The 23,672-nt window shown below is 50.8% G+C and overlaps 10 protein-coding genes across 10 annotated transcripts; 7 read left to right on the top strand and 3 right to left on the bottom strand.

Moving 5' to 3' along the window:
• Window positions 1–38: 38 nt before the first annotated feature.
• Window positions 39–1,654, bottom strand: cp6 (uncharacterized protein; the record flags this gene model as incomplete). The annotated part of the gene is made up of 5 exons (XM_056688360.1): window positions 39–103; window positions 152–418; window positions 471–984; window positions 1,029–1,359; window positions 1,410–1,654. 5 exons carry the CDS (start codon window positions 1,652–1,654, stop codon window positions 39–41), a joined length of 1,422 nt encoding a protein of 473 aa, XP_056543915.1.
• A 4,649-nt stretch (window positions 1,655–6,303) lies between these two features.
• N7482_006234 (uncharacterized protein) lies at window positions 6,304–7,071 on the bottom strand (the record flags this gene model as incomplete). The annotated part of the gene is made up of 1 exon (XM_056688359.1): window positions 6,304–7,071. One exon carries the CDS (start codon window positions 7,069–7,071, stop codon window positions 6,304–6,306), a length of 768 nt encoding a protein of 255 aa, XP_056543914.1.
• A 1,016-nt stretch (window positions 7,072–8,087) lies between these two features.
• N7482_006233 (ABC-F family ATP-binding cassette domain-containing protein) lies at window positions 8,088–12,060 on the top strand (the record flags this gene model as incomplete). Its single annotated transcript, XM_056688358.1, has 9 exons — window positions 8,088–8,541; window positions 8,915–9,012; window positions 9,274–9,365; window positions 9,492–9,636; window positions 9,703–9,895; window positions 9,949–10,137; window positions 10,196–10,388; window positions 10,447–10,546; window positions 10,597–12,060. The coding sequence occupies 9 exons, from the start codon at window positions 8,088–8,090 to the stop codon at window positions 12,058–12,060; spliced, it is 2,928 nt and encodes a 975-aa protein (XP_056543913.1).
• Window positions 12,061–12,373: 313 nt separating this feature from the next.
• N7482_006232 (uncharacterized protein) lies at window positions 12,374–13,678 on the top strand (the record flags this gene model as incomplete). The annotated part of the gene is made up of 1 exon (XM_056688357.1): window positions 12,374–13,678. One exon carries the CDS (start codon window positions 12,374–12,376, stop codon window positions 13,676–13,678), a length of 1,305 nt encoding a protein of 434 aa, XP_056543912.1.
• Window positions 13,679–13,970: 292 nt separating this feature from the next.
• Window positions 13,971–14,621, top strand: N7482_006231 (cyclic pyranopterin monophosphate synthase; the record flags this gene model as incomplete). Its single annotated transcript, XM_056688356.1, has 1 exon — window positions 13,971–14,621. One exon carries the CDS (start codon window positions 13,971–13,973, stop codon window positions 14,619–14,621), a length of 651 nt encoding a protein of 216 aa, XP_056543911.1.
• A 1,081-nt stretch (window positions 14,622–15,702) lies between these two features.
• Window positions 15,703–16,776, top strand: N7482_006230 (uncharacterized protein; the record flags this gene model as incomplete). The annotated part of the gene is made up of 1 exon (XM_056688355.1): window positions 15,703–16,776. One exon carries the CDS (start codon window positions 15,703–15,705, stop codon window positions 16,774–16,776), a length of 1,074 nt encoding a protein of 357 aa, XP_056543910.1.
• A 71-nt stretch (window positions 16,777–16,847) lies between these two features.
• On the top strand, window positions 16,848–18,063 carry N7482_006229 (uncharacterized protein; the record flags this gene model as incomplete). The annotated part of the gene is made up of 5 exons (XM_056688354.1): window positions 16,848–17,157; window positions 17,214–17,282; window positions 17,348–17,358; window positions 17,414–17,448; window positions 17,502–18,063. 5 exons carry the CDS (start codon window positions 16,848–16,850, stop codon window positions 18,061–18,063), a joined length of 987 nt encoding a protein of 328 aa, XP_056543909.1.
• Window positions 18,064–18,317: 254 nt separating this feature from the next.
• Window positions 18,318–20,672, bottom strand: N7482_006228 (mRNA-binding ribosome synthesis protein NOC2; the record flags this gene model as incomplete). Its single annotated transcript, XM_056688353.1, has 1 exon — window positions 18,318–20,672. One exon carries the CDS (start codon window positions 20,670–20,672, stop codon window positions 18,318–18,320), a length of 2,355 nt encoding a protein of 784 aa, XP_056543908.1.
• A 212-nt stretch (window positions 20,673–20,884) lies between these two features.
• Window positions 20,885–21,720, top strand: N7482_006227 (ESCRT-I subunit protein VPS28; the record flags this gene model as incomplete). The annotated part of the gene is made up of 3 exons (XM_056688352.1): window positions 20,885–20,974; window positions 21,024–21,260; window positions 21,325–21,720. The coding sequence occupies 3 exons, from the start codon at window positions 20,885–20,887 to the stop codon at window positions 21,718–21,720; spliced, it is 723 nt and encodes a 240-aa protein (XP_056543907.1).
• Window positions 21,721–22,208: 488 nt separating this feature from the next.
• N7482_006226 (S-adenosylmethionine-dependent methyltransferase) lies at window positions 22,209–23,392 on the top strand (the record flags this gene model as incomplete). The annotated part of the gene is made up of 3 exons (XM_056688351.1): window positions 22,209–22,242; window positions 22,315–22,572; window positions 22,641–23,392. The coding sequence occupies 3 exons, from the start codon at window positions 22,209–22,211 to the stop codon at window positions 23,390–23,392; spliced, it is 1,044 nt and encodes a 347-aa protein (XP_056543906.1).
• Window positions 23,393–23,672: the final 280 nt, after the last annotated feature.

Genomic DNA, 23,672 nt, shown 5'->3' with positions numbered 1-23,672 from the left:
CAATCCCTTTATATTAAAGGGCACACCGGGGTCAAGCCTCAAGTTGAGGCAATGGGCTGCTTCTGGAGAAGCTGCTCAAATGCCTGCAGCGCCGTCTCAGGTTCTACATCAATTAGCACTCGTTCAAATTGAACTGAGACAAGGAACTCACGGTAGTAAGGGACCTCGTGACCCGCCCCGTACACCTTCAAGAACGAAAAATTGTCGACGTTCTTGAACAGGCCCTTTTCAGCACCATTGACCGTGTATGGTGCCAGGTCCTTTGCGCTGAATTCCGCATGTCCTGAAAAGTCAACTGCATTAGCAACCTCATAGTTACCAAGCCAGTTGCAGATCCAGTCGGCGTCACCCGCCCAGACCAGCACGTTGATACCAGACTTGACCACGCTAGAGAGCGTAGAGAGGAATGACCGAGGGTCTGCTTGGTCAGCTCACTGCATCGAGATAACCAGGTGAAGACGGAGACTTACTATCACCAGTCGACGCAAACTTGTTATACGGCGCATTGGGACATTCCTGGTAGCTAGTCTGCGCACCGATAGCCTTGACAACAGCGGAATTGGAGAGATAGGTCGAGTATGTCGAAGGTGGGTAGGGATCATTCGCCGGCTCCCGGATATCATAGACGTCCCAGTCGCCTGAACTACTGATCGGTCCCTCGATTTTATTGTAGCAGATAGTATCCGCGTTCTTACACGCGGAATTGCTGCCTGTTTTTGCGCACTGTTGGATAGCAGGGAGACACTGGTTGTTGTAGGCGCTGAGGAGGCTCGTGCGCTGGGAAGAGTCGATGAGCTGCGTGTACGAGTTGTTGTAACTAAAATCGATATACGCCTTTTCTTGGATGGCCGCGTCGATCCAGCCGTTGTTGACGCCGAGAGCGATCAGGTTAATGTTTTCGCCTGAGACGGATCCGGCTGTGATGGCGGCGTTTTGCTCCTGAATATACGAGGCGAATTCGGGACCATAGTGTCCACCATATGACTGACAAATTAGTTACTGTTTATTGACAGGAAAGGATGACTTACCTCAGTGAAGATGGCGAAATCACGACTTTCGTACTCTGGAAACTGTGCGTAGAACGCCTGCAGCAACTTCCAGACGTACGGCGCAGCAGTCACAGTGCTGGTCACATCGTCCGTGCCGTAGGAGAAGCCAACACCGATGGGCTGGTCAATGTATAGCATGTTGGCGTAGTTATTCCAGCTGTACTCGTTCAACGAGGGAGTGCTGTCCCCGTTAACAAAGTGACAGGGGCCGTTTTCCTGGAACAGACCGATCATCGAGGAGCATCCAGGACCGCCGTTGAACCAGGCGGCCAGAGGAGCTTGTTGGGAGTTGTTCCGCGCCTCGAAGAACCTATCATAGTGAGACAAAAAACCCATCAATCAATTAATAGTGACACATACCAGAACCACATGTTCATGTTACTCCCGACGGACAGATATCCCGAGTACTGATTAACCCCTGGGGTGGTTTCGCAGATGCCCGAGTTCTTGACAAACTCCATTTTGGCCCCAGTCGCGGCATGCTCAAAGACGGTATATGTGATGCCATTCTTCTCGACTGAGGAGACACTGTCTTTGGCGGTGCTTGCAGGGGCAGCTCTAACCCCTGCCGCCAGTAGAGGTAGTAGCCACTTTTGGTACCGCATTGTTACTCTTCACGAAGACTTTTATTACTGACGAAAGTAGTGTTACCTTCATCCTGACCACCGCAGGGCATCCCTCCTCTAAATATTGTCTAGGCAAGATGAAACAGTGCCACGTCCTCGCATGAGCAAATCTTTTGCTTGCATCAATAAGCATCGTCAGGAATGAGCCTGATTACCCGCTACTCGGCAGTACCGTCGGAATACGACGTTGAAATCAATAGCTCAAAATCTAGTTGAATCATCTGCCATATCCAAGCAGTGTTCCGGATGCTTATTTGACAAGAAATTCCAAGCCTTCATCAGGTGCTCTTGGCGATCGGCAGCCAAGACCGGACTCCGGGTGGATCTGCGACGGTTGCCAATAAACATCCCGACCATGGTTACATCCGGCTGTGTACGGCGGCCGATAGCGGCCACTGGGAAAGTGCACAATTTGGGCATATTCTAGACCGCCCTAGGGACCGCTCTGTAACGCAGGAATCGTTCTTTACACTGTCTTTCCCATACAAAAATAGATTCTCCACTTTCTACTTTACCCCATATTGACCGCTATTTCTTACCACTAATCCTAGGTGGTAAGCTGAAGCTATTCATACCATACAATCTGCTAACTCTCAATATCGCTAGGCGTTGAATACCCTCGCTATTACCCTGCTGTGGCTGTCGCTGTAGCCGTCGCTGAATACCCTCGCTGTTACCCTGCTGTGGCCGTCGCTGAATACCCTCGCTGTTGCCCTGCTGTGGCCGTTACTGAATACCCTCGCTGTTGCCCTGCTGTGGCCGTCGCTGAATACCCTCGCTGTCGCTGTCGCTGTGGCCGTTACTGAATACCCTCGCTGTTGCCCTGCTGTGGCCGTCGCTGAATACCCTCGCTGTCGCTGTCGCTGTAGCCGTCGCTAAATACCCTCGCTGTTGCCCTACTGTGGCCGTCGCTGAATACCCTCGCTATCGCTGTCGCTGTGGCCGTCGCTGAATACCCTCGCTATTGCCCTACTGTAGCCGTCGCTGAATACCCTCGCAGTTACTATCGTTATGCGCTACTCTATAATGACGCCTCCTATCCCTCTTAATACGTATAGGTAGGAGATCGAGGATCTCGTCTAACTTAGGCGCTCTGCTGAAGCTATTCGTATTACCCTGCTTAATAACTATAGTATTAGCGTTATAAAGCGTATAATTAATAACCGCCTATAATTATAGAATATCTACCTAGCGAACCCCCGTCGAACGGCTGAGATAACCGAAGCTATAGATAAGCTTATTCATAAGCTTCTTCTCCTCTCTCTAAGCACTTAAGAGATTCTCTAAGTGCTAAAGAGATAGGATATACCTATATCCGAACGCTCTCTTCGTAGAGCTCGTAAGCGGCTTAGAATAAAGCTTCGGGTCGACGATCCTAAGGAACGTAAGCGGCAGAAAGCTAAGATCGAGGCTATTCTGATTGTAGAGGATTATATTAGAGATATTGAAGGCTATAGCCGGCGGCTATAATACTGTTTCTTTCGTAGCTAAGGTCTTTCCTATCCCCGGTGAGTCAAGGTCTTTCCTATCCTTAATAAGAAGGTCTTTCCTATCCTCGATGAGTAGACACGAAGCTAATACTAATCTTTCTCTAGAGATAGAATCTAGGAGGTCTACTAAATAATCAACCCTAAAGCTATTAAACGTCGTCGATCAGACCTCTAACGCCGGAGAGGAGCTTATACTTACCCTAGGCCTAACTAGATATAGCATATTAATAGTTATATGAAGCTAGAACCTTTTAGATTCGAGATATATGCTGCTATTAATAGATACTCTCGACTTATTATATAGATATATATAGGAATCTCTACTCGGACAGCAGTAAGTGTACTTCGTTAGTATCTCGACTACGTAGCTTCGAAGGGCTTTCTACTACGTATTATATACGCTAATCTAGGTACAGAAATAATAATACTTAGTAATACGTATCTAGCCCTTCGCTAGTTAGCATCAGATAATAAAGATCTTCGGTAAAAAGACTACTTCTTCTACGGCCGAAGCACTAAGAATCAACGGATTAAATCCTAGTAGGGACAGCTCGTAGGGTTAAGCGCCTTCCTCTTCTACGAATATTTCTATATACTATAACGCGATAGGATCTTCTTAAAGTAGTATCTTCTAGAGCAGATATCGCTTCTTACTATCTATATACCTATCCTCCGAGCTCGCATACACTTATATACGAATACGTAGAATATTTATCTAATTCGGCGACAGTCTCGCCGGCTAAATACTATCCTAGGGAAGCCAGTTATAAACTACTACTATACCGACGTTCAAGATTATCAGTAATCCTTTAACTAAGAGCTCCTTCGAAGACTACAGTAAGACGTAGAAGAATAGGATCCTTTAGAATATCTCCTACCAACGACCTTAGTATAGTGCCGCTTATAGCTTCAGCAGATTAGGTAGTAACTTATAGGCGTTAGCTTTAACCCTAAAGATCTACTACTTTAGCTCTATAGGGAAAGAGACTAGCTATACCGAGCGGTATATAAAGCACTTCGGCTTCGTATATTACACTACTACGAATCTAGTAAAGAGCCTATCCTAGGCGTCTATATAAAGCCGCATAGTATATATTTATAGTCGCCAACAGCCGAGATAGCTAAGATAGCTAAGACAGCTAAGACATAGTTCAAAATTAAATTTACGTCTTATATTAAGCTCAAAGGCCTCGAGTAGCTTATTAAAGGCCCCGATCAATCTCGAATCTCACTTCGAAATAGCATCTCTATAATCCTCCCTATAGGACGCTATAGCTACTACTATCCTAGCTATATTATCTTCTTTAACGGTAACAGCAGCTTCCTTAATAGTAGTAACTCTAACGCCTACACTATTAACACCGATACCTTTAATACTAGTAGCTACAGCTTCACCAGTGATTACAGCTTCACCAGTAACTACAGCACCAGCGTAGCTAAATATACGCTTTTCCTCTCTTTCTAGCACAGTAAGCGCAGCTAGGAGCTCGTATCTACGTCAACGAGAAAGACACCCTCTACCACTACTACCACCGCCGCCGCCGCCGCCGCCGCCACTATAAGAGATTTATATCTCTGCGTCCTTCTATCTCTAGGAGAGCCCAAAAGAGATAGAGCGGCTACAGGGTAAGTACTACTACTACTAGAAGGAGCTAGCTAACCTATATTTCATCTATTAGTATCGGTTTCTCACATTTCCCCCTCCTCCGAGACCATCGTCGATATCCCATCCTTCGCGAGAGACCTCGTCTCAAAGCTCGATCGGAACGTACTCCAGCAATTAGGATACCAAACGAGGCTACGAGATCAGTTCCTTCTAGCCGAGGATATCACACATTAAGATAGAGGGAAAGGGCCGTTAATCGTACACTTTCTCTCTAAGCAGAATCTCTTCCTATTTAGAAGCCTTAGTAAACTTTGCTAGCGCTTCCGGATAGAGAAGGGAAAACATCAGATACACATTATGATCCTACAGTCCTCCGAACAGATAGCGCTATAATAAAAGGAGGAGGATAAGCTATTCATAGAGCGGCTCTTTAACTACGATACGGATTAGGGTGCTACTTCTGTAGTAGCAGCAGAGGATACTACTATAATAGTAGCAGTAGAGGATACTGCTCCTACAGTAGTAGTAGAGGGTGCTATATCTCTTACAGTATCTTCCTCATCGAGGAAGCGAGCAGCTTCTCTATCACGACGAAGCCAGCGGCTTAGGCGGCGGCGGCGATAGTAGACGAATATAGACCAAGATGCACCATAAAAATAGTTTCAATATCATCATTATAGCGACAGTGAGGTAAATGACCGTTGAGATAGCACCTCACCACCTAATATCAGCGGAAATAGCCAAGATGCACCATAAAAATAGCTTCAGTATAGCGACAGCGAGGTAAATGGCTGTTGAGATAGCACCTCACCACCTGATATCAGCGGAAATGGCCAAGATACACCATAAAAATAGCTTCATTATAGCGACAGCGAGGTAAATGGCCGTTGAGATAGTTGTACATGATTTAATATAGGCGTTGTAATAGTAATTCAGGTATCTAAATCTTTCTGCCGGTCTTAGAATATGCATAATTGTGCACTTTCCCAGTGGCCGCTATCGGCCGCCGTAGGCTGTGGGGTATTCTTGTAGGATGTGCGTGATGAGGGAAAGGCAAAATAAAGGGATAGATTGGTGGAGGCGAGCAGGAGCACATCTTGATAATCTCTATCGAAGAGTTAATTGTGAGGAAAAATTAACTTATACGAAGATTATTATGAAACAGGGGCGAGGACTTCGAACGTATTAGTTGAGACATTGCGACCACAAGCGAGCAAAGAAGCCGAAACCTCTAGACTATTTCTACTAAATTCATTGAAGTTGACCGGGATTACAAAAGCGTTTTACTATCCCTGCAGAGTGCCTTTTGGGGTTCCTGGCAAGCTTGATGCATTGGGAAATCTTCAGCTTACTGGGGTTTTCAGAAGCCATTTAGAGTTTTCTTGCAGCTTTCCAAAATCAGGCCACTCAGGGAGCGCTCAGTTTTACTCAGTGGGCAAAAGTGGTGAGGGACTGAGCACGAAGACATCCGAAAGGTAGGTACAAATGATCCTTTTAAGTATACATTTCATGAATGAACTATCGAATACTGTTTAAACCAGCCAAGCCCCTCCGTTTGTAGCCACTGTTGACCCGGTCGCAAAGTAGTCCTTCATGAGGTACAAGTACGCCTCGGCCGTGTCCTCTGGATACCCAATATCGTTCGTAAGAGACTGCTGTGTGTATTTCTCAATCATCCCCTCTTTCATCTCCTTTGGTAGTCGATCAGCCAACTCCGTCAATATGCAGCCCGGCGAGACAGCATTGACACGAATTGGTCCTAACGTAATGGCTAGACCCTTCATCAATCCTTCTATCGAGCCCGCAACAGCCGGCGCCAACCAGACCGATGGCTTCTTGCTTTGAGTCCCGGTAGTCAAAGTAATGGACGAACTCTTATGCGAGACCATATACTTGGGCGCATATTTTCCCACCGCCATCGCGCCGAAGAAGCGAACAGTTAGGTATGCGTCAAAGTCACTGAGAGAAGCCTCTGCCAGAGGAACCATCGGGGGAACGTTTCCAGCCGTGAAAACAATGTGGTCAATGGGCGAGATCTCAGCAGTATATTTGAGCAGATCTTCGATGGTTGCATACAATTTGTCTTTGACGGAGAGATCGGCAACATAGCTGCGCACTGCGGACTTTCGGGCCAGGTTTCCCTTGCGAAGATTATCAACAGCCTTAGATACTCTTTCTTCAGACGATGATGCGATGGTTATATTTGCGCCATCTGCGAGAGCTTGTTTGGCGACCGCAAACCCGATACCGGAGGTACCACCAATAAGCAGGATGTTTTTATTTGCGATCCTGGAGGCCATCATAGATGTGAGTAAGACCAAAGATGATTGCTATTACACTCGTATCTGTAGTCCACATCCTGCGTTTATATAGTTCCCAATATGTCCATGTTTATGGGTCGAAAGCCTTCGCTTCGTCCACCGAGCTCATTTTGTCCGACGGTTCGGCCGAGCCGTCCACACCTACGGACCGGCGACGGACGAACCCATAAGAGCTCATGTGCGAGAAGGCTCCGGCCAGTTGATGACAATGTGTTCCATAATCATGAGTAAGCTGGCCAGATGAAAGTCCTCATGGGTCTGTTCTTACCTACACACGATGCTGTTGGTGTGGTCTTAGTTAAGCTACATTAGCCCAGAACTTAGCTTTCAGCGTCGTCCGAATCCAATCAGCATTGAAGCATTTCTCAAGGAATGCGGTGAAAAGTCAAACCTGAGAAACAAATGAGCCGCATCGGCGCGAGATAATCAGACTCTCGGAGTGTTCATCAAGGTAGAATGACAGCAATGAAATTTCAAGGAACGTGGATGGATAGCACATGGATCTTTTTTTACACCTTCTAGAGAAGAAAAGAAGGAAGGTGGTAGGGTGTAGAAGCGGTCCGAGAACCATTGAGAATTCCAAGTAGGACCAGGCAGAGCTTTGGATACAGAAGAGATGTACGCACCAGTAATTATTCAAGTTGACTCTACCACAGGCGGCGAGGCACTCTAGGACAGCTCGATCACAAAGATAGGCAGCCTGACAATGCACGATGTTCCAAGGAATTTGGAGAATTAAGACAAAGCCCATCTTCTTCCCAGTCATTTATTTTATGCTTTGACTCAAATCAAAGGAGATGGTAACAGCAATGAATGAATACAAGGATGTGTATTATTGGCTTTGTTAAGATAATTTTCGATATTAGTATGAATATAGGCTACCTGGATTATAAATTAAAGGTCTTTTGTGTTGTCTGGTTAAAGCTATTTACTTGACGGTCAAGCTTTCTTAAGACCTCACTCGCCTATCAATCTCCTACTGTGCTCCCGAAATCATGAGTCGTATCCCAATCCCATCGGCAAAGAAGCCAATAGGCTTCTTAGGGCATTTCATTGGAACCCGTGATTCTATAGCTAACTCTATCTTTGGATGTAGTGGACACCTTCGTGATGACTCTGCTAGAATCGGAGAAGTTCTTGGCTCAGTCAATGAGCTTGCAGAAGAAATATGTATCCTCAAAGCTATAACCAAGGCAGGTGGTAATAAGCTATACCACTGTGTTGTGCCAGAGTGCGACCGTGCTAAAGATACGTTGAAAGATATTTGCGACACACTGCGAGCGGAGCCCGGGCGCCGGCACGAAGTGGCCACTGCTCTACAATTGATTGCGCTGCATGTTAGCCAACTTGGTGTCAACCCATCCGCAAACAAGGGTGATGAAGAGGATGAGGATGTTGAGTTTTTGTTTAAAGTGTCCATGAATAAAACCCTGGCTCCAAGGGTGAAGCGTACGCATCGCTGGATAGAATATCTCTGGAACAACTTGAACAAGGCGGAGCCAAGTTGTTGTTATTGCCAGTGCATTAAAAGAAATCGGTCAAGACCTTCAACTGGACTAAGTAAGTGATATACTAGCTGGAGGTAGGAGAGGATGACCACGAGCGAGATGGAAATGGGGAAGGAGATGGGGACGCTGAACTGTCTATTGTTTCATCCTTGCCTTCATTTGTAAATTTTGTGTACTTTTCCTTTCTGGTCCATTCACGTTCCCCTTCTGGTTTGCTATTGGAAGCCTCGGTGCATAAACTTACCACTACATTATATAACATGCAATTCGTGAGAGATTGATGAAGTTAGAGCTCATAATAGTCTGACTACAAGCTTCAAAGAAGGTGGCAGCGTTCAACGAAACACTTGGCAAGCGCAGGTTCCCTACAAAGCAACAGTTCTTCTATGTGAAGTGGACTAGCCATTGCCCAGTAAGTAAATCGCGCCTTGGACTAGTTTGCTGAAGTGTATAATGTAAACATACCCCAGACCTAAATAATCACCGCCCCTCCCTTCGATTAACCAAGCCCTGATTCACCCTTTGCCGCCATAGAAGGCAAGTTCTCTCCAATGACACATAACGCAAATTTTCAATTCGAGCTTTCCAGATGCATCTGATTCTGCAGGGGGGCCCTCACCGACTGGAACGAACGCACATTGGCGGCCTGAGGCCCCGAACTAAACCGCATTAGGACCCCGACCACCAGAAACGCGACAAGCCAGCAGTCGCGCATTCTCGCCAGGGTCCATTGATTGGGGATAAACTGTGGGCGATCCTCGCTTCGTATGGCTTGGCAATGACTCTTTCCTCCATGACACATATCCTGCATCTAACTCTGGTGGCGGGAACTCAATTGGGAACCGAGGCTATCCGCACTGAGACCGTCACTCCTATATGAAGCCGAATCAGCCACAATCTTCAGATTGTTTGCACGCGACCACCGTTGACAACGGAACTTGAAGGTGAAGAGTGTATCATGACATCTGCACCAACTATTCTTGCAACCTGCAAGCAGACGCGGTTTCACCTGTTGGATGAAACCCCTTCGTCCGAGGTATGCGCCGTCGTCCGATAGAAAATTAACCCCCAACTCTGACGTTTGCAAATTATCTCCCTGAAGATTGACGTGGAGGGTCTCGGTATAGTTGTCACCTCTGGTACATCTGACTCCATAGACGATACCTCTAAATCAAAGCTCAAGGGGAAGTCCAAGGCGAAGGCGGCTGGGAAAGAGCTCATCTCCGACGGTCACCTCCGTCTCAAAGGCGGTGTCCACTATGGCCTGTTAGGTCGAAATGGGACGGGGAAGTCCAGTAAGAGCATTCGATTCTTGAGCTTTATTAGATCTGCTAATCCTCGCTTTCAGCACTCCTGCGGGCCATGGCCGATAAGCTCATTCCCGGCATACCTCACGTCACCCGCATTGCGATTCTACAACAAACGGATGCAGAAGACGAATCAGAGGGCTATGGGAGCCTCAAGCTAGACAAGACCGTCTTGGAGGCAGTGCTTAGCAGCGACGAAACTCGAAATGAGGCCGCTCGTACAGCAGAATGTAAGGATATATAGAGCCTTCATGGTATTGGCTTTTCCCTGGCTAACCAAGAAGCCAGTTCTTTCCCAAAGCTTCGACACAGAAGACCCGCTGGAACCGGTGAAAGCTATTCGCAAGATCCAATATCAGCAAGCGGGGAAAAAACTATTCTTGGCTCAGAAAAATGCCAACCTGAAGAGCGGGGCGAGAGGGCTGCAGGCAAGAAAGGAACTCAAGGCGGCCGAGGCAAATATAGAGTCCTCGAAAGAAAGGTGAGACAGAGAAGGGTGGGATGGAAATGGTTCAAAAGCTAATTCTGATTCTAACCAGACTTGTCCAAGATCTCGGGTCTATTGATGCGGAGGCCGTCCAGGTGGATACACAAGCTGCAGTAGAGACACTGCAGACCTTACAATCACAGCTCGAAGATGTGAGTTTCCATTCCGATATTACTGACCACCCGATCTAACCTGAACTCAGATGAAACTCACAGACGTGGAGAAAGAAGCCCGCCGAATTCTCCTGGGTCTTGGTTTCAAAGAAGAAAACCTGGGAAAAAAGGTCTCCACCCTCTCCGGAGGCTGGCGAATGCGATGCATGCTCGCGGGCGTTCTGGTCCAATCCCCCGACATCATGATCCTCGATGAGCCGACCAACTTTCTGGACCTTCTAGGAGTGGTTTGGCTGGAAAATTACCTCCAGCAACTACGCGATGCATCTGAAACAACCATAGTTCTAGTCTCCCACGATCGAGACTTTATCAATGCTGTGTGCGAGGAGATCATAATCTTGCGGGATCAAAAGCTCACTTACTTCCGTGGAAATCTGGCTGCCTACGAGCAGGACTTTGAAGAGCAGAAGCTGTATTGGGGACGCATGAAAGAAGCCCAAGACCGACAGATTGCGCACATGGAAGCCAGTATCCGAGAGAATATGAAAATTGGCAAGAAGACCAACGACGACAATAAGCTGCGGCAAGCCAAGTCGCGGCAAAAGAAAGTCGATGACCGGATGGGCCTGCAGGTGAATGCCAATGGCGGACGATTCAAACTGAACCGTGATCTAGTCGGGTATCATCTATCTAGCCGCGCAGAGATCGAGGTCCCGCAGGACGAAAGGGGCGCGTCGATGGCGCTACCGGATGCGACGGAGCTGCGATTTCCGGGTCCCTTGGTGTCTCTGGAAGGGCTCACTTTCCAATATAAGAAGGCCGACCGTGTCATCTTGGCTGACGTGAATCTCGTGGTGCATATTGGCGACCGCGTGGGTATCATGGGACTCAATGGGTCTGGCAAGACTACCTTGATCCGCATTCTGAACGGCCAAATTCCGCCATCAAAGGGCAAGGTCTCGACCCATCCGCGCCTGAAGGTGGGCTACTATGGTCAGCATTCCGTCGAGGAGCTGCAGGAGCGCGGTCGAGGCGAACCCGGTTTAACCGCGCTAGGGCTTTTGATGGCCGAGACGAACGATCATCTCAATGAAGGTGCTATTCGAGGCCTGCTCTCGTCGATGGGCTTGGCCGGTCGCATTGCTTCTGATGTGCCTGTGGCCAAACTATCAGGTGGGCAACTCGTCCGTCTTGCACTGGCGAGAATTGTATGGAATTCACCACACCTACTCATCCTGGATGAGATCACTACCCATCTGGATTTTCACACCGTGACTGCTCTTGCCACGGCACTTTCCTCGTTTAATGGGGCAATTATCCTCGTCTCGCACGACCGTTTCCTCGTGCGGTCCGTAATTGAAGGCAAGCGGGACAGCGAGCACAAACTTGATGAAGATTTCGAGGGCCTTGAAGAGGAAGAAACGGATAATTTCACCACTCGACGCCGGTCCGTATATGTCCTAAAGGGGGGCAAGCTGAACGAGCAGTCGACGGGCGTGGAGCAGTTTGAACACAGCCTAGTGAAGAGGGTGCAGAAGATGCTTCAGCACTGAGCCATCCAATAAGAGGGACACTGTGGTTGGTAATTCCCAATCATCCACGGTATTGTAGCATGCGAATTGTCATCACCATGAAAGTAGGCAAATGTAACTGGCCATGGGCGCTGGTTTGACCCCGGCAGGCCCCGCCGCAGCCAGCGAGGCAAGGCGCCCACACGGCGAGTCCCGACTCCTCACCGCCCGAGGAATGTCCATGCGGCCTGTGCGATAAGCTTCCAGCCCCTCACTCTCGCTTTACTCTTTTCATTTATACCCCACGACTCCCACCATGCTCCCCCAAGCCTCTGGAAACTAATACACGGCGGGTATGCTGTGCAAGCGGGTCCTATCGCGCCCCAGGATCACCGTATCCTGGGCTTCGGTTGCTGCACAGACACGGTTGCAGAGCACCACTCCCATCTCTGCCACACGAACCGTCCCCGCGCCCGCCGAGAGATCTCCGTCTCACCCGCACCATGCATCTTCCTCCCCCCGAGTCACGGCGCTTGAGTCCGCGAAACCGTTCTCCGAATTCCTGACCGACTCGTTCCATCGCCAACATGATTACCTGCGGATTAGCGTTACCGAGCGGTGCAATTTACGGTGTCTGTACTGTATGCCAGAGGAAGGGATCGAGCTGTCGCCACCCGCGCGGCTACTCACATCCCCGGAGATCGTCTACCTGTCATCGCTCTTTGTCTCGCAGGGTGTGACAAAGATCCGCCTAACGGGCGGGGAGCCGACCGTGCGCAAAGATATCGTCCCCTTGATGCAAGCTATCGGCAAACTGCGACGGGATGGCCTGCGCGAGCTCTGCCTGACGACGAACGGGATCTCGCTCCACCGCAAGCTTGATCTCATGGTGGAAGCCGGACTCACCGGTGTGAATCTGAGCCTGGACACCCTGGACCCCTTCCAATTCCAGATCATGACCCGACGGAAGGGCTTTGAGGCGGTGATGAAGAGCATCGACCGGATTCTGGAAATGAACAAGGTCGGCGCGGGCATCAAGTTGAAGATCAATTGCGTGGTGATGCGGGGCATGAATGATCGCGAGATCGTCCCATTCGTCGAGCTGGGCCGCGAGAAGCCCATCGAGGTGCGGTTCATCGAGTACATGCCCTTTGACGGGAACAAATGGAATCAGGGCAAGATGTTCTCGTACCAGGAGATGTTGGCCGTGATTCGGGAGAAATACCCCACTTTGGAGAAGGTGCAGGATCACAAGAATGATACTAGCAAGACCTACCAAGTCCCTGGATTCCAGGGTCGTGTAGGGTTCATCACGAGCATGACGCACAATTTTTGCGGTACCTGCAACCGGCTGCGGATTACCAGCGATGGGAACTTGAAGGTCTGTTTGTTTGGAAATGCCGAGGTATCACTCCGAGATATCATCCGCAAAGAGAATGACGGACAGCCCATCGATGAAGACGCAGCCAAACAACTGCAACTCATGGAGACGGTGCAGAATGCGGCTCGGCTGAGCGATGAGGGAGCCTTGGTCAACGAGCGCGAGCTTGAGATTCTCAACATCATCGGCATGGCTGTGAAGCGCAAGAAGGCCAAGCATGCAGGCATGGGCCAGTTGGAAAATATGAAGAACCGGCCCATGATTCTTATCGGTGGGTAGGCCTAATTTCTGTTCTGTTCCTTTTTTTCACCTTTATCTCGGTCATGCTCATGATTGGAATGAATTTACGACCTTTGGATATGTCCATGGAAAATTGGATTGAATACCTATTGTCATCAAAGATACTACATCTACCTTTCGGAAATCCTGTATTTATCAATATCATGTTTGGGTTTGGGATTAACTTTTGATCTTTACTTCCTATGCTGATAGGCGAATAGATAGTAAGCCAGCGCTACTAGGATCCTTGTCTTTGAGTAGTTTGCGAACAGCCTCAACCCCATGGACAAAGATGCCTTCACACATCCTCCCCTTTTCGTCAGGGTCCTCCCAAGCCCGTCTATATCATAGCAAGGGATTCACGCCGAAGCGGGAGAAGTGTTCGTCAGACGATGAACATTCGAGCCAATCCCATGCTCTCCCAACAGCGTCCGATCCCGATCTCCCACATCTCACCCCATCACAAACTGTGCACATGACTCAAATCACCTCTAAGCCCGAGACAAAACGGCTCGCGACAGCGGCCTGCGACGTCGCCTTCTCCAACACCCGACCATGGGAGCTCCTCCGCAAGGGCCAAGGCACACATAAAGGCGACGTATTCAGTGTTGCACGCATAGCAGGCATCATGGCTGCCAAAAAGACACCTGACCTTGTCCCGCTCTGCCATCCAGGAATTGGCATCACCGGCGTCGAAGTCAGTGTGGAGCTTGTTGGACCTGAGGGAAAAAATGCCGAGGACTACGGCTCTATGCAGATTCTTGCCACTGTCAGCTGTTTTGGCCGGACCGGCGTGGAGATGGAGGCTATGACGGCTGCAACGGGCGCCGCCCTGACGGTGTATGATATGCTTAAAGCCGTAGATAAGGGGATGATAATTGGTGGCGTGCGGTTGTTGGAGAAGCAGGGGGGGAAAAGTGGGCATTGGAGACGTGAGGAGTAGGGAATGAAGGCTGTGGCTCATAGAATGTATCATACGATATTTTATGTGTAGTACATAATACATACTGTACTGTCTCTCCTCGCTTCTCGGACATAGTTTCAAGTTTTTTGTAGCCTACTATTTTCCCAACTTGACGAAAGTAGTTGCTGGCTTCCGCCTTGAGCTCAACCCTAATTGATCATGTAGCTAGGTAGTAGTGATACTAAGTACAGGGTGCCTAGAAAGTGCCCCTAGTACACGTCTAGAATTCATTCAATTATCCATGTACTCCGTCCAGCCCTACGCCGCGCCCAGGATCTATTTCGGCCCGCCCAGGAATTCTCCGCTCACCGTCTTCTATTTGCATCTCCTTCGATCCAGATAGTCCTCAATATGCAATTTCCCTCATAACCGCTGTGTATTTCTGTTCCTAGTTCGCTCTCACGCTCTCTTTCGAGAGTTCTATACAGGTACTACCTAACTATACAACTCTGCAACCACCCTTCCTCTTCCTCCTCCACCCATTGCGCGACAGCGGCACCAAGTGGGGCATCGCTGATGCAAGAAGAAGAAAAAAAAAGCCTCCCAGTCCCAAAAACCACACACACACACTGCCTGGCCCTTGCCTGATCTACGCATCTTGGCTGTCTGACTATTTGTGCAACCCCCCTCCCCTTTCCTCTCCCCTTCTGCGCAACTTCAGCCATGGTCCCTCGCAGTGTCGCGATTTTAGTTCAATACGCCTGGGGCCCGTAGTGGTTGCTCGCGTTTTGCTTCGTATTGGCGACCCGACAATTGGGCGAGGGTGAAAAGCTCTGCTGAATCCGGGCTGCAGAACTGCAGAACAACGAGCAGTATTGCCTCACCGACAGGTCCAGTCGCACGAGGGGGGCCAGTCCCATTTTCATTGGATTTGTTTCTTTTTTCAGACTGGTCGAGATCCCTCCTTGCTGTCGGATTGAAGATTCGTGCGATGCTGATCCGTATGTCCTCGCTTTCTTTATCTCCGTCATCTAAACGCCCTCATTTTCCCGAAGGAACAATACATGCTGTTGGGCCACCCTGCTAATGTCGTTCTTAAGCGCGCAGATGGCGAGGACCGATGGGCCGGGCCATGATGGCGCTGCTCCCGCCATTTAATTTCCTCACGCTGCACTATGTCTATTTTATCGTGACATGTCTAGTGAGCAGCATCATTTTCTACTTGACGTCTACACCATGGCAGAGCGTGGCTTACGTGGATGCGATTTTTTTGTGTGTTAGTGCCATGACTGGAGCTGGGTTGAACACGGTATGCTTTTTACTTGCTAGTTTATTTTCCGATTTGGGGGCAAAGGTTAATCTGGTGCAACAGGTCGATCTATCAACCTTAAACTCCTTCCAGCAGGTTATCCTGTTCATTCTGTTGATCTTAGGATCTCCCATTCTCATTTCGAGCACTGTTCTCATAGTGCGCAAGCGGGCATTCGAAGACAAGCTGAAACATGTCTCGGAGGAGCGTGAGGCTTCTCGTCGTGCGTCCGCGTTGGGGTTGCAGAGCGCAACGCCGGATGCCCTCAATGAGCTGGACAACCGAGGCCAGCTGAAAGCTACAGTGAGCATTCAAGAAGGCCAAGCGGAAACATCCGCGTGCCGTCATGTACAGACCCAATGGGTTGATGACGAACAAATCACCCTCAGCGACGTCCAAGGCCGGCATCACCACCATCATCGGGTCTTCCCCATGGCTGGTGTCGGTGCCAGACCGGATCTGAACAACCACCCTCGCGATGTCGCGCCATTACCACTGGACACCAGCGAGTCCTCGCGATCTGCATCTGCATTCAAGGGCATCATCCGGGGCACGCAGAAATACTTCTCCTCGAAGGGATTCATCTCGCGCAATTCTCAATTCTACGGCCTGACATCCGCTGAACGCGAGGAACTCGGCGGAGTCGAGTACAAGGCTGTTTCGTTTCTCTCGGTCATCGTCTCGCTGTACTTTGTCACGTTTCTCGTCATTGGCATTGTCGGTATGGGCGGGTGGTTAGAGGCGAATCACCCAGAAGTATCCCGAGTCAATGGACTCTCACCGTTCTGGACGGGTGCTTTCTTTGCAGTGTCTGCTTTTGTCAACAGCGGCATGTCCCTTCTGGATAAGAACATGACCGCCCTGCAACTGAAGTACGTGCTCTGACCATCCAGCAGCTACTTGGTTCATAAAGCTAACCAATAGCTCGCAGTGCCTACCCCCTTCTCACCCTGGGTATGCTCATGCTCGCCGGTAATACTCTCTATCCATGCTTCCTACGCTTCATCATCTGGACCATGCGAATGATGCTGCCTAACACGCCATCCTGGAACTCGTGGCGCGTCACACTTGGTTTCATCCTGGATCACCCAAGAAGGGTATACACCAATCTTTTCCCCGCCCGGCATACATGGTACCTTCTCGCGACAATTATTGTTCTGAACGGAATTGACTGGGCTGCGTTTGAGCTCTTGTCCATTGGAAACAAAGAGATCGAGGCGCTTCCAACTGAGTATCGAGTACTGGATGGGTTGTTCCAGGCATTGGGTTCGCCAAATTAACCTTCCGGAGGGGCGTTAAACCCGGCTGATTGTTGAATATAGCTGTCCGCGCTGGTGGATTCTACGTGGTGACTATTGCCGATCTACGGCAAGGCCTGCTTGCTCTCTATGGTGAGTCCGCATTCACTACTCTACTAGCTCCTCAGATCGAGTCTCCAACTAACGAACTTGTCTAGTCCTCATGATGGTGAGTTTTGTGCTCAGTCATAGCACAATGTGCATGCAAACTAACATCCAGCCAGTATGTCTCCGCATTCCCAGTGCTGGTGACAATCCGGTAAGTCCATCTGCCCACTTTCTCCTAACAAAAACTGATCTGACAACTTGTAGGAACACGAACGTCTACGAAGAGCGTTCACTCGGCATCTACGCGGACGATGAAACCCCCGAAGCTCCAGCACACACCAGCCGCAGCAACGTCATTGTGGATTTAGTCCGGTACCACCTGGGCCGGCCCAGCCTCTCCGAATCCTCACGAGGCTACTTCGTCCACCAACAGGTGCGCTCCCAGCTTAGCCACGACATCTGGTGGATCGCCCTGGCAGTGCTACTCATTACAATCGCCGAGGCCGACCATTATAACGCCCAGCCCGTGGCTTTCAGTACGTTCAATATCATCTTCGAGGTCGTCTCTGCGTACGGCTGCGTTGGGGTGAGCGTGGGCTATCCGGGCAAGAACTCGTCATTCTGCGGGGCCTGGCACACGATCAGCAAGTTGATTCTTGCGGCTGTCGCGTTGCGGGGCCGGCATCGCGGATTGCCCGTTGCGATTGATAAGGCTATCATGTTGCCAAATGAGTCGTTGGCGTGGGCGGAGGAGGAGGATGCTGCGTTGCGGAGGGACAGGACGAGGGCTTGTGGTCCGGAGCGGATGCCCGTTGGGTCAGTTTGATATTTGATATTTGATAGAATGCCTTTGCGACATGGCATCGCTTGCATTGCTAGGAGATACCCTGCTGTCTCGATAGACATGTTCTGATTTGCTTTTACTTGGCGGAGTGAGAGGGTGCTGCTCTACGTGCACGATTCGATGTGCTAGAATAATATTCAATTCATGCATTTGCATAGAAGCCAAATAGACGCCGAGATTCTTTTATGATGGAATATACAGAAGAAGGAAAGGAGATTGGGAATGGAGGGAAAGAACTACTCCTCTTCCATCTCCAGCTCATCCTCGTCCTCATCCTCCTCTTCATCTTCATCCTCGAGCTCAATCTCGTCCTCGCTCTCCATTTCCCCCTCGCCCTCGCCTTCATCACTATCATCATCACTGCCAAACTCATTCATCATCTCAATCTCGCCATCGCGCTTCTTCTCCTCTGCGCGGCGCTTCTCCTCCTCGCGGCGGCCCTCCTCGACGATAGCAGCACGCTCCTCGCGCAGCTTCCGCTGTGTCTTAACGAAAGCACCCAGCGGTGTGGACTCCCAGTCAACATCCTTGAGGAACTTGTCGACCTCGGTCCGATTGCGGGGGGTATACGAGACGTTCAGGCGGCGCTCCTCGATCCAGCGAGCGTTGGCCTCGACCTTCTGCACAAGAAGCAGGATCATCTGGTTGATCTTGGCGTTCTTATTGCCACCGTTCCGAGCGGAAACCTGCTTCAACCAGCGCTTGAGGGCAACAACGACGGGAACAGATAGCTCGGGGAAAGCAATGTGCTTACACCACAGGACAAAGAACTCCGACAGGAGCTCAGCGACCTGCTCGCCGACACCGTCCTGGTAAACACGCGAGCGTAAGTAGGATTTGGGCGCGCGGATGGCAGTGTGGAAGTCGAGGGGCTTGAGGGTGCTGGACTTGGGGGGCTTGCGCATCTCCGCCGAGGTAAGAACCTCAATGAGCGAGGATGCAAGGGGGATGTAGGTGCCAGTGGCGCGAGAGATACGCAACAGAGCGCGGGTCAACTGGAAGCGGAGCGGGAAGTACTGCGCCGTGGGAATGAGGCGCATAGCACCGAGGGTGATCTGAACGACGGGGTAGATGAGAGGGCGCAGGGCAGACTGCTTGCCAGTCTGGGCCTCAACCAGGCCATCGCAGTGTTGGGAGAGCACACGCGACCAGAAATCGAGCGAGTGCGCGTATTGCCAGTTGTAAATGGTCTTGTATGACTCCTTGGAGGTGTTGGTGATGCTGCTGCGCAGATGCATGGCCAATTGCCGGATGAAGCTGAAGCCCGTCGTATACGAGACGTTCTGGTCGATGCCCCAGATCTCGGCGGCCGAGTTCTTCATCAGGTTCACACCTGCCAGAGTGTGCACGGTGGTATTACGGCTGCCCTTGACCACGCCCTCGTATGTGGCTTTGAGCACAGTCTCTCTAATGCCGGGGTCACCCAGGACCATGAGGCGGCGGAGCAAGAGGAATGCAGTGATCCGAGTGGCATCGACGGTAGAGACATCAGCCCAGATCCCGACGACGGTCTTGATGAGGGTCTTCAGGACCTTGCGGAATTGAAGCAGATAGGGGAGCATGGGTTCCATTGCCGAAATGGTCAGCTTCAGAGTTGATGCATCGGACAGGTTGACCAGAAGATGGTGGATGGAAGAAGTGTAAGACTTGATCAGGGGAGTCAGAGTCTTGAACTTCTTCGAGTCCAGGGAGACCCTAATCTTGCCTGAGGCAGTCTCCTTGACAGGAAGGTGATGTCCCAGAACCTTGGGTACGACATTCAGCGCTGTGACAAGAACCTGGTGGTAAACATTGGAGTCCGAAATGGTGTACTTCTGCTCCGGTGCCTCGGCATCATTGACAGAGGCTGCGGCGCGGAACGCCAGAACAGTCTGACGCATAGCCCGGATCGAATGCTGCTCTTCCATCAAGCTTTGCCACTTCTTGACCATCTCTATGGTCAGGGTATTGTCGATAACCTCCTGCTCTTGCTCCTTCTCTTCCTCTTCCTCCTTCTTAGCCTTCTTCTTTTTCTTCTTGGCCGGGCCTTCTTCCTCGGGCGCCTCGCCTTCGCTCAACTCGTCCACCTCCGAAAGATCGCCTTGGTCGCCGAAATCGAGCAGCTCCGCATCGTTCTCCTTCAGGTATTTGTAGAACTCGGGGTCCTTCTCCTTCAAAGCCTCAAGCTGATCCTTGTGCTCACCGAATGCATTGGCGTCGCTTGCACTGTCATCGTCGTTGTCGCTAGCGGCACCATCTTCGCCCGCTTCATTCTCCTGCGCCTGATTCGCAGAGCGCTTGCGCTTGCCAGTTGTGGGAGTCACATCCTTCTTGCTGGCCTTCTTTTTGCCGTCGGTCGCATCAGCAATGTCAAAGCCACCAGCAAAGAAGTCATCAACGTTCATCTCTGCAAAGGCATTCTGCTTCTTGACCTCCTCAGGGTTCGCTTCCTCGTCATCTTCGGCATCGCGGCGGCTGGCACTCTGGGCCTTGCGCTTGTCGTTCAGGCGGTGGCGCTGTTTGATCTTGGCCGAGTCCTTGCGCCGCTCGAGAGTATCTTTAAGATGTTTCTTCTCGAACTTCTTGGTCGCCTTCTTCGCTGAGCCGGCCATGGTGAAAGATTTCGCTGCAAATAATGCGCGGCTTCTGCAGTTTGGCGGACGCTGAAGAAAAAAAATTTGGCTCGGGGAATATCAGCGGGTCCGCCTTCGTGACCGCCTTGGGAGCTGCCGATAAGGCCCAGCTCCACCTCGGCGACTGGGCACTTGCTGGTCGATTGACGAGTTTCAAGATCTTTTGTCTTTCCATTGTATCGTGGTTGAAGATGTACTCACAACGCCCGTTATCATATGCCCCAACTCCCTACAGCTACACGCCAAACCCGGCACGATCGGCCTCAATCAATCTCGATGAGGTATGCTCGGTGGCAGGAACGTGGGGTTCCCCAGGCTGACTGACCCTAGGAAGTGAAACTGGTTTCCAGCTCGGGCGAACGCGATCTTTATGAATCACTTGCCGAGATCTACAGTATCATTATCACCCTCGACGGACTTGAAAAGGCCTACATCAAGGACGTGGTCACGGAGGCGGAATACACCGAAACATGCACGAGGCTTCTGAAGCAATACAAATCCAGTCTGGGTGATGAATCTGTGTCACGGGAATTTGTGGATTTGGAAACATTTAAGAGAACTTGGGATGTACGTATACTGGAGTTATCCCCACATCCTCATTGCCTGTGGCTCACCTCTGGCGTAGTTGGAGTGTCCTCGCGCAACCGAACGACTCCGCATCGGTCTCCCCGCAACCGTCGAGCAGGCTTCACACGGTGCACCTGCGGCAAATTCGGGAGCGTCGGGGAGTGCAACTGGTGCATCGGGTAGTCTCATCTTGGCTGCAACGGAAAACTTTATCACGTTCCTCGACGCATTGAAGCTGAACATGGTCTCGAAGGATGCGCTGCATCCACTGCTGTCGGAGGTGATCCAGTCAGTCAATAAAGTGACAGCTGGAGAATTTGAGAATCGTGGCAAGATCATCCAGTGGTTGATTGCGCTGAATCAAATGCGGGCGACGGAAGAGCTTAGTGAGGATCAAGCCCGGGAACTTGCTTTTGATATTGAGCAGGCCTACCAAGGGTTCAAGGCCACATTGAACTAAATCCAAACCATTCGAACAGCATTGAGCCAGGGCGTTTCGGTTCAGGTTTTAATATGTGATTAACGATAGATACCACTCTCGTTTGTTTTTTGCAGGCATCTTTGCTCGTTTTGGTATAATGGAGATTTCTTGGTGTCAGAAGGACCGTCGGTGTAATTGTGACCAGCTCCTAGCTTCTCTGCAACTACTCTCCGGCTATGATCTATGAGCCCCGACACTATTGAAGTCGAAAACACATCAGACGTTCTCCAATGCCTCACACTCCTCGTCAGCGTGTACCTTGATGCCTGAATACGCAGGCCACACCACGAGCCGCGGAACCGGAGCCAACCTTACCCCATTGGGAATTTTCTTTTTCCTGCGTGCCGGCGGGCTTCACGGGGCTGGCTCCGCAGATAAATCCTTCTGTCGCCTGATTGTCCTGCTGCCAGGCAGGCTTCTTGTCCACCAGAGCCCCTAGAGTACCCAATTTGGGCATCCCGCCTACCATGATCAGTACCACGGTCGAGGAGCCACTTCATGGTAAGCCTACGATCTGCACCCTCCCCGGTCCACCGAGATAGTGGAACTGATAAGGAATGACAACCGCCACAGTGTTCGACCTGCCCCAGATCTACCAGAAGCCCTCGGGGACTGATCTCATCAAGGCCCTGGCCTTGTTGGCCCTGCAACCGCGTGCGTTTGGCACCAGTGCGGAGGCTGTGAAGGGCCCCGCGGTGCACCCGGCGGGGTTGACGAGGTATCTCACTCAGATTATCTCGAGCCCGCTGTCCTGGCTGGAGACGGAGGAATTGCGGGAGGCCGTGTGGGATGCCGCTGGTGCTCGCTTGAGCGAGCGATCTGGCCGTGCTGGTAAGGGTTGCTTCTGTTTCGAATATCTGCTGTTGTAGTCTCGCTGACAGCGCTTCCCTGCTGCGTAGCTATGCCGGCCATGTCGCGCATCTTCAATATCCCCACGTCCTCCGGGGAGGATTATACGCTCACCTTGCACGAACCGTCTCTGACCGCAGATAACCTGGGCATGAAGACTTGGGTGTCGTCCTACCTCCTCTCCCGTCGGCTGCACGAACTGCTCGAGTCCCCGCCTGAGCTCGTCCCTGTGGGTTCGACTGATCGGTCGACCACATCATCCCGGAACAAGCCAGTCAGAGCTCTTGAACTCGGTTCAGGTACTGGTCTTGTTGGACTGTCCTTTGCAGCTTTGAAGGGCAGGGGGGCCACCGTCCACCTGACCGATCTCCCCGAGATCGTGCCGAACCTGGCCCACAATACCGCTCTAAATGTTGAGCTCCTGAACAAAACAGGGGCAACCGTGACAACAGGCGTGCTGGACTGGTCTGAAACGCCAACACCACCTCCCGCCGCGGAAGAGCGGTTCGACGTGATCCTCGCCGCGGATCCGCTATACTCACCCAATCACCCCAAGTGGCTGGTAGACACCATCGCACCCTGGCTGAGCAAGGGCTTGAACGCCCGCGTTGTCGCGGAAATGCCGCTGCGTGATGCCTATCTACCTCAGGTCCACGAGTTCCGGCAGCGCATGACTGATCTGGGCCTGGCTGTCGTTGAAGAGGGTGAGGAGACCGGGTACGATGACTGGGAGAGTGCAGACGGCAATGCGCTAGCTGTCAAGTGCTGGTGGTCCATTTGGGGTTGGAGCGAGAAGGTTTGACAATGACGGCACCCTGGGTTGACCAACCTGCTGTCATTGCAAAATGAGACCACGAATAGACGATACACGATAGATTAGCAAGACCCTAGACATAGAGCACAGGTCATTATTAGATTCAAGATATTCATTATTCTCCTGAACTGTTCATGTCTGGCAGTTAAACATGGAGTAAGTCGCCGACTGATGGGTGTTCTGTGAAGAATGTAACGAAAAGGAAAGAGCGTGCGCACGAGCACCATCACGTGTGGGGCAATGACGTCGATCCATGGCATCCCTCTCG

Source organism: Penicillium canariense (genome assembly GCF_028826845.1).
Source record: "Penicillium canariense strain IBT 26290 chromosome Unknown utg000003l_segment0_segment0, whole genome shotgun sequence".
In the NCBI taxonomy this organism is placed as follows: Eukaryota; Fungi; Ascomycota; class Eurotiomycetes; order Eurotiales; family Aspergillaceae; genus Penicillium; species Penicillium canariense.
The sequence above is the reverse complement of the archived record's forward strand: the minus strand, read 5'-3'. Positions and strand labels throughout refer to the sequence as shown.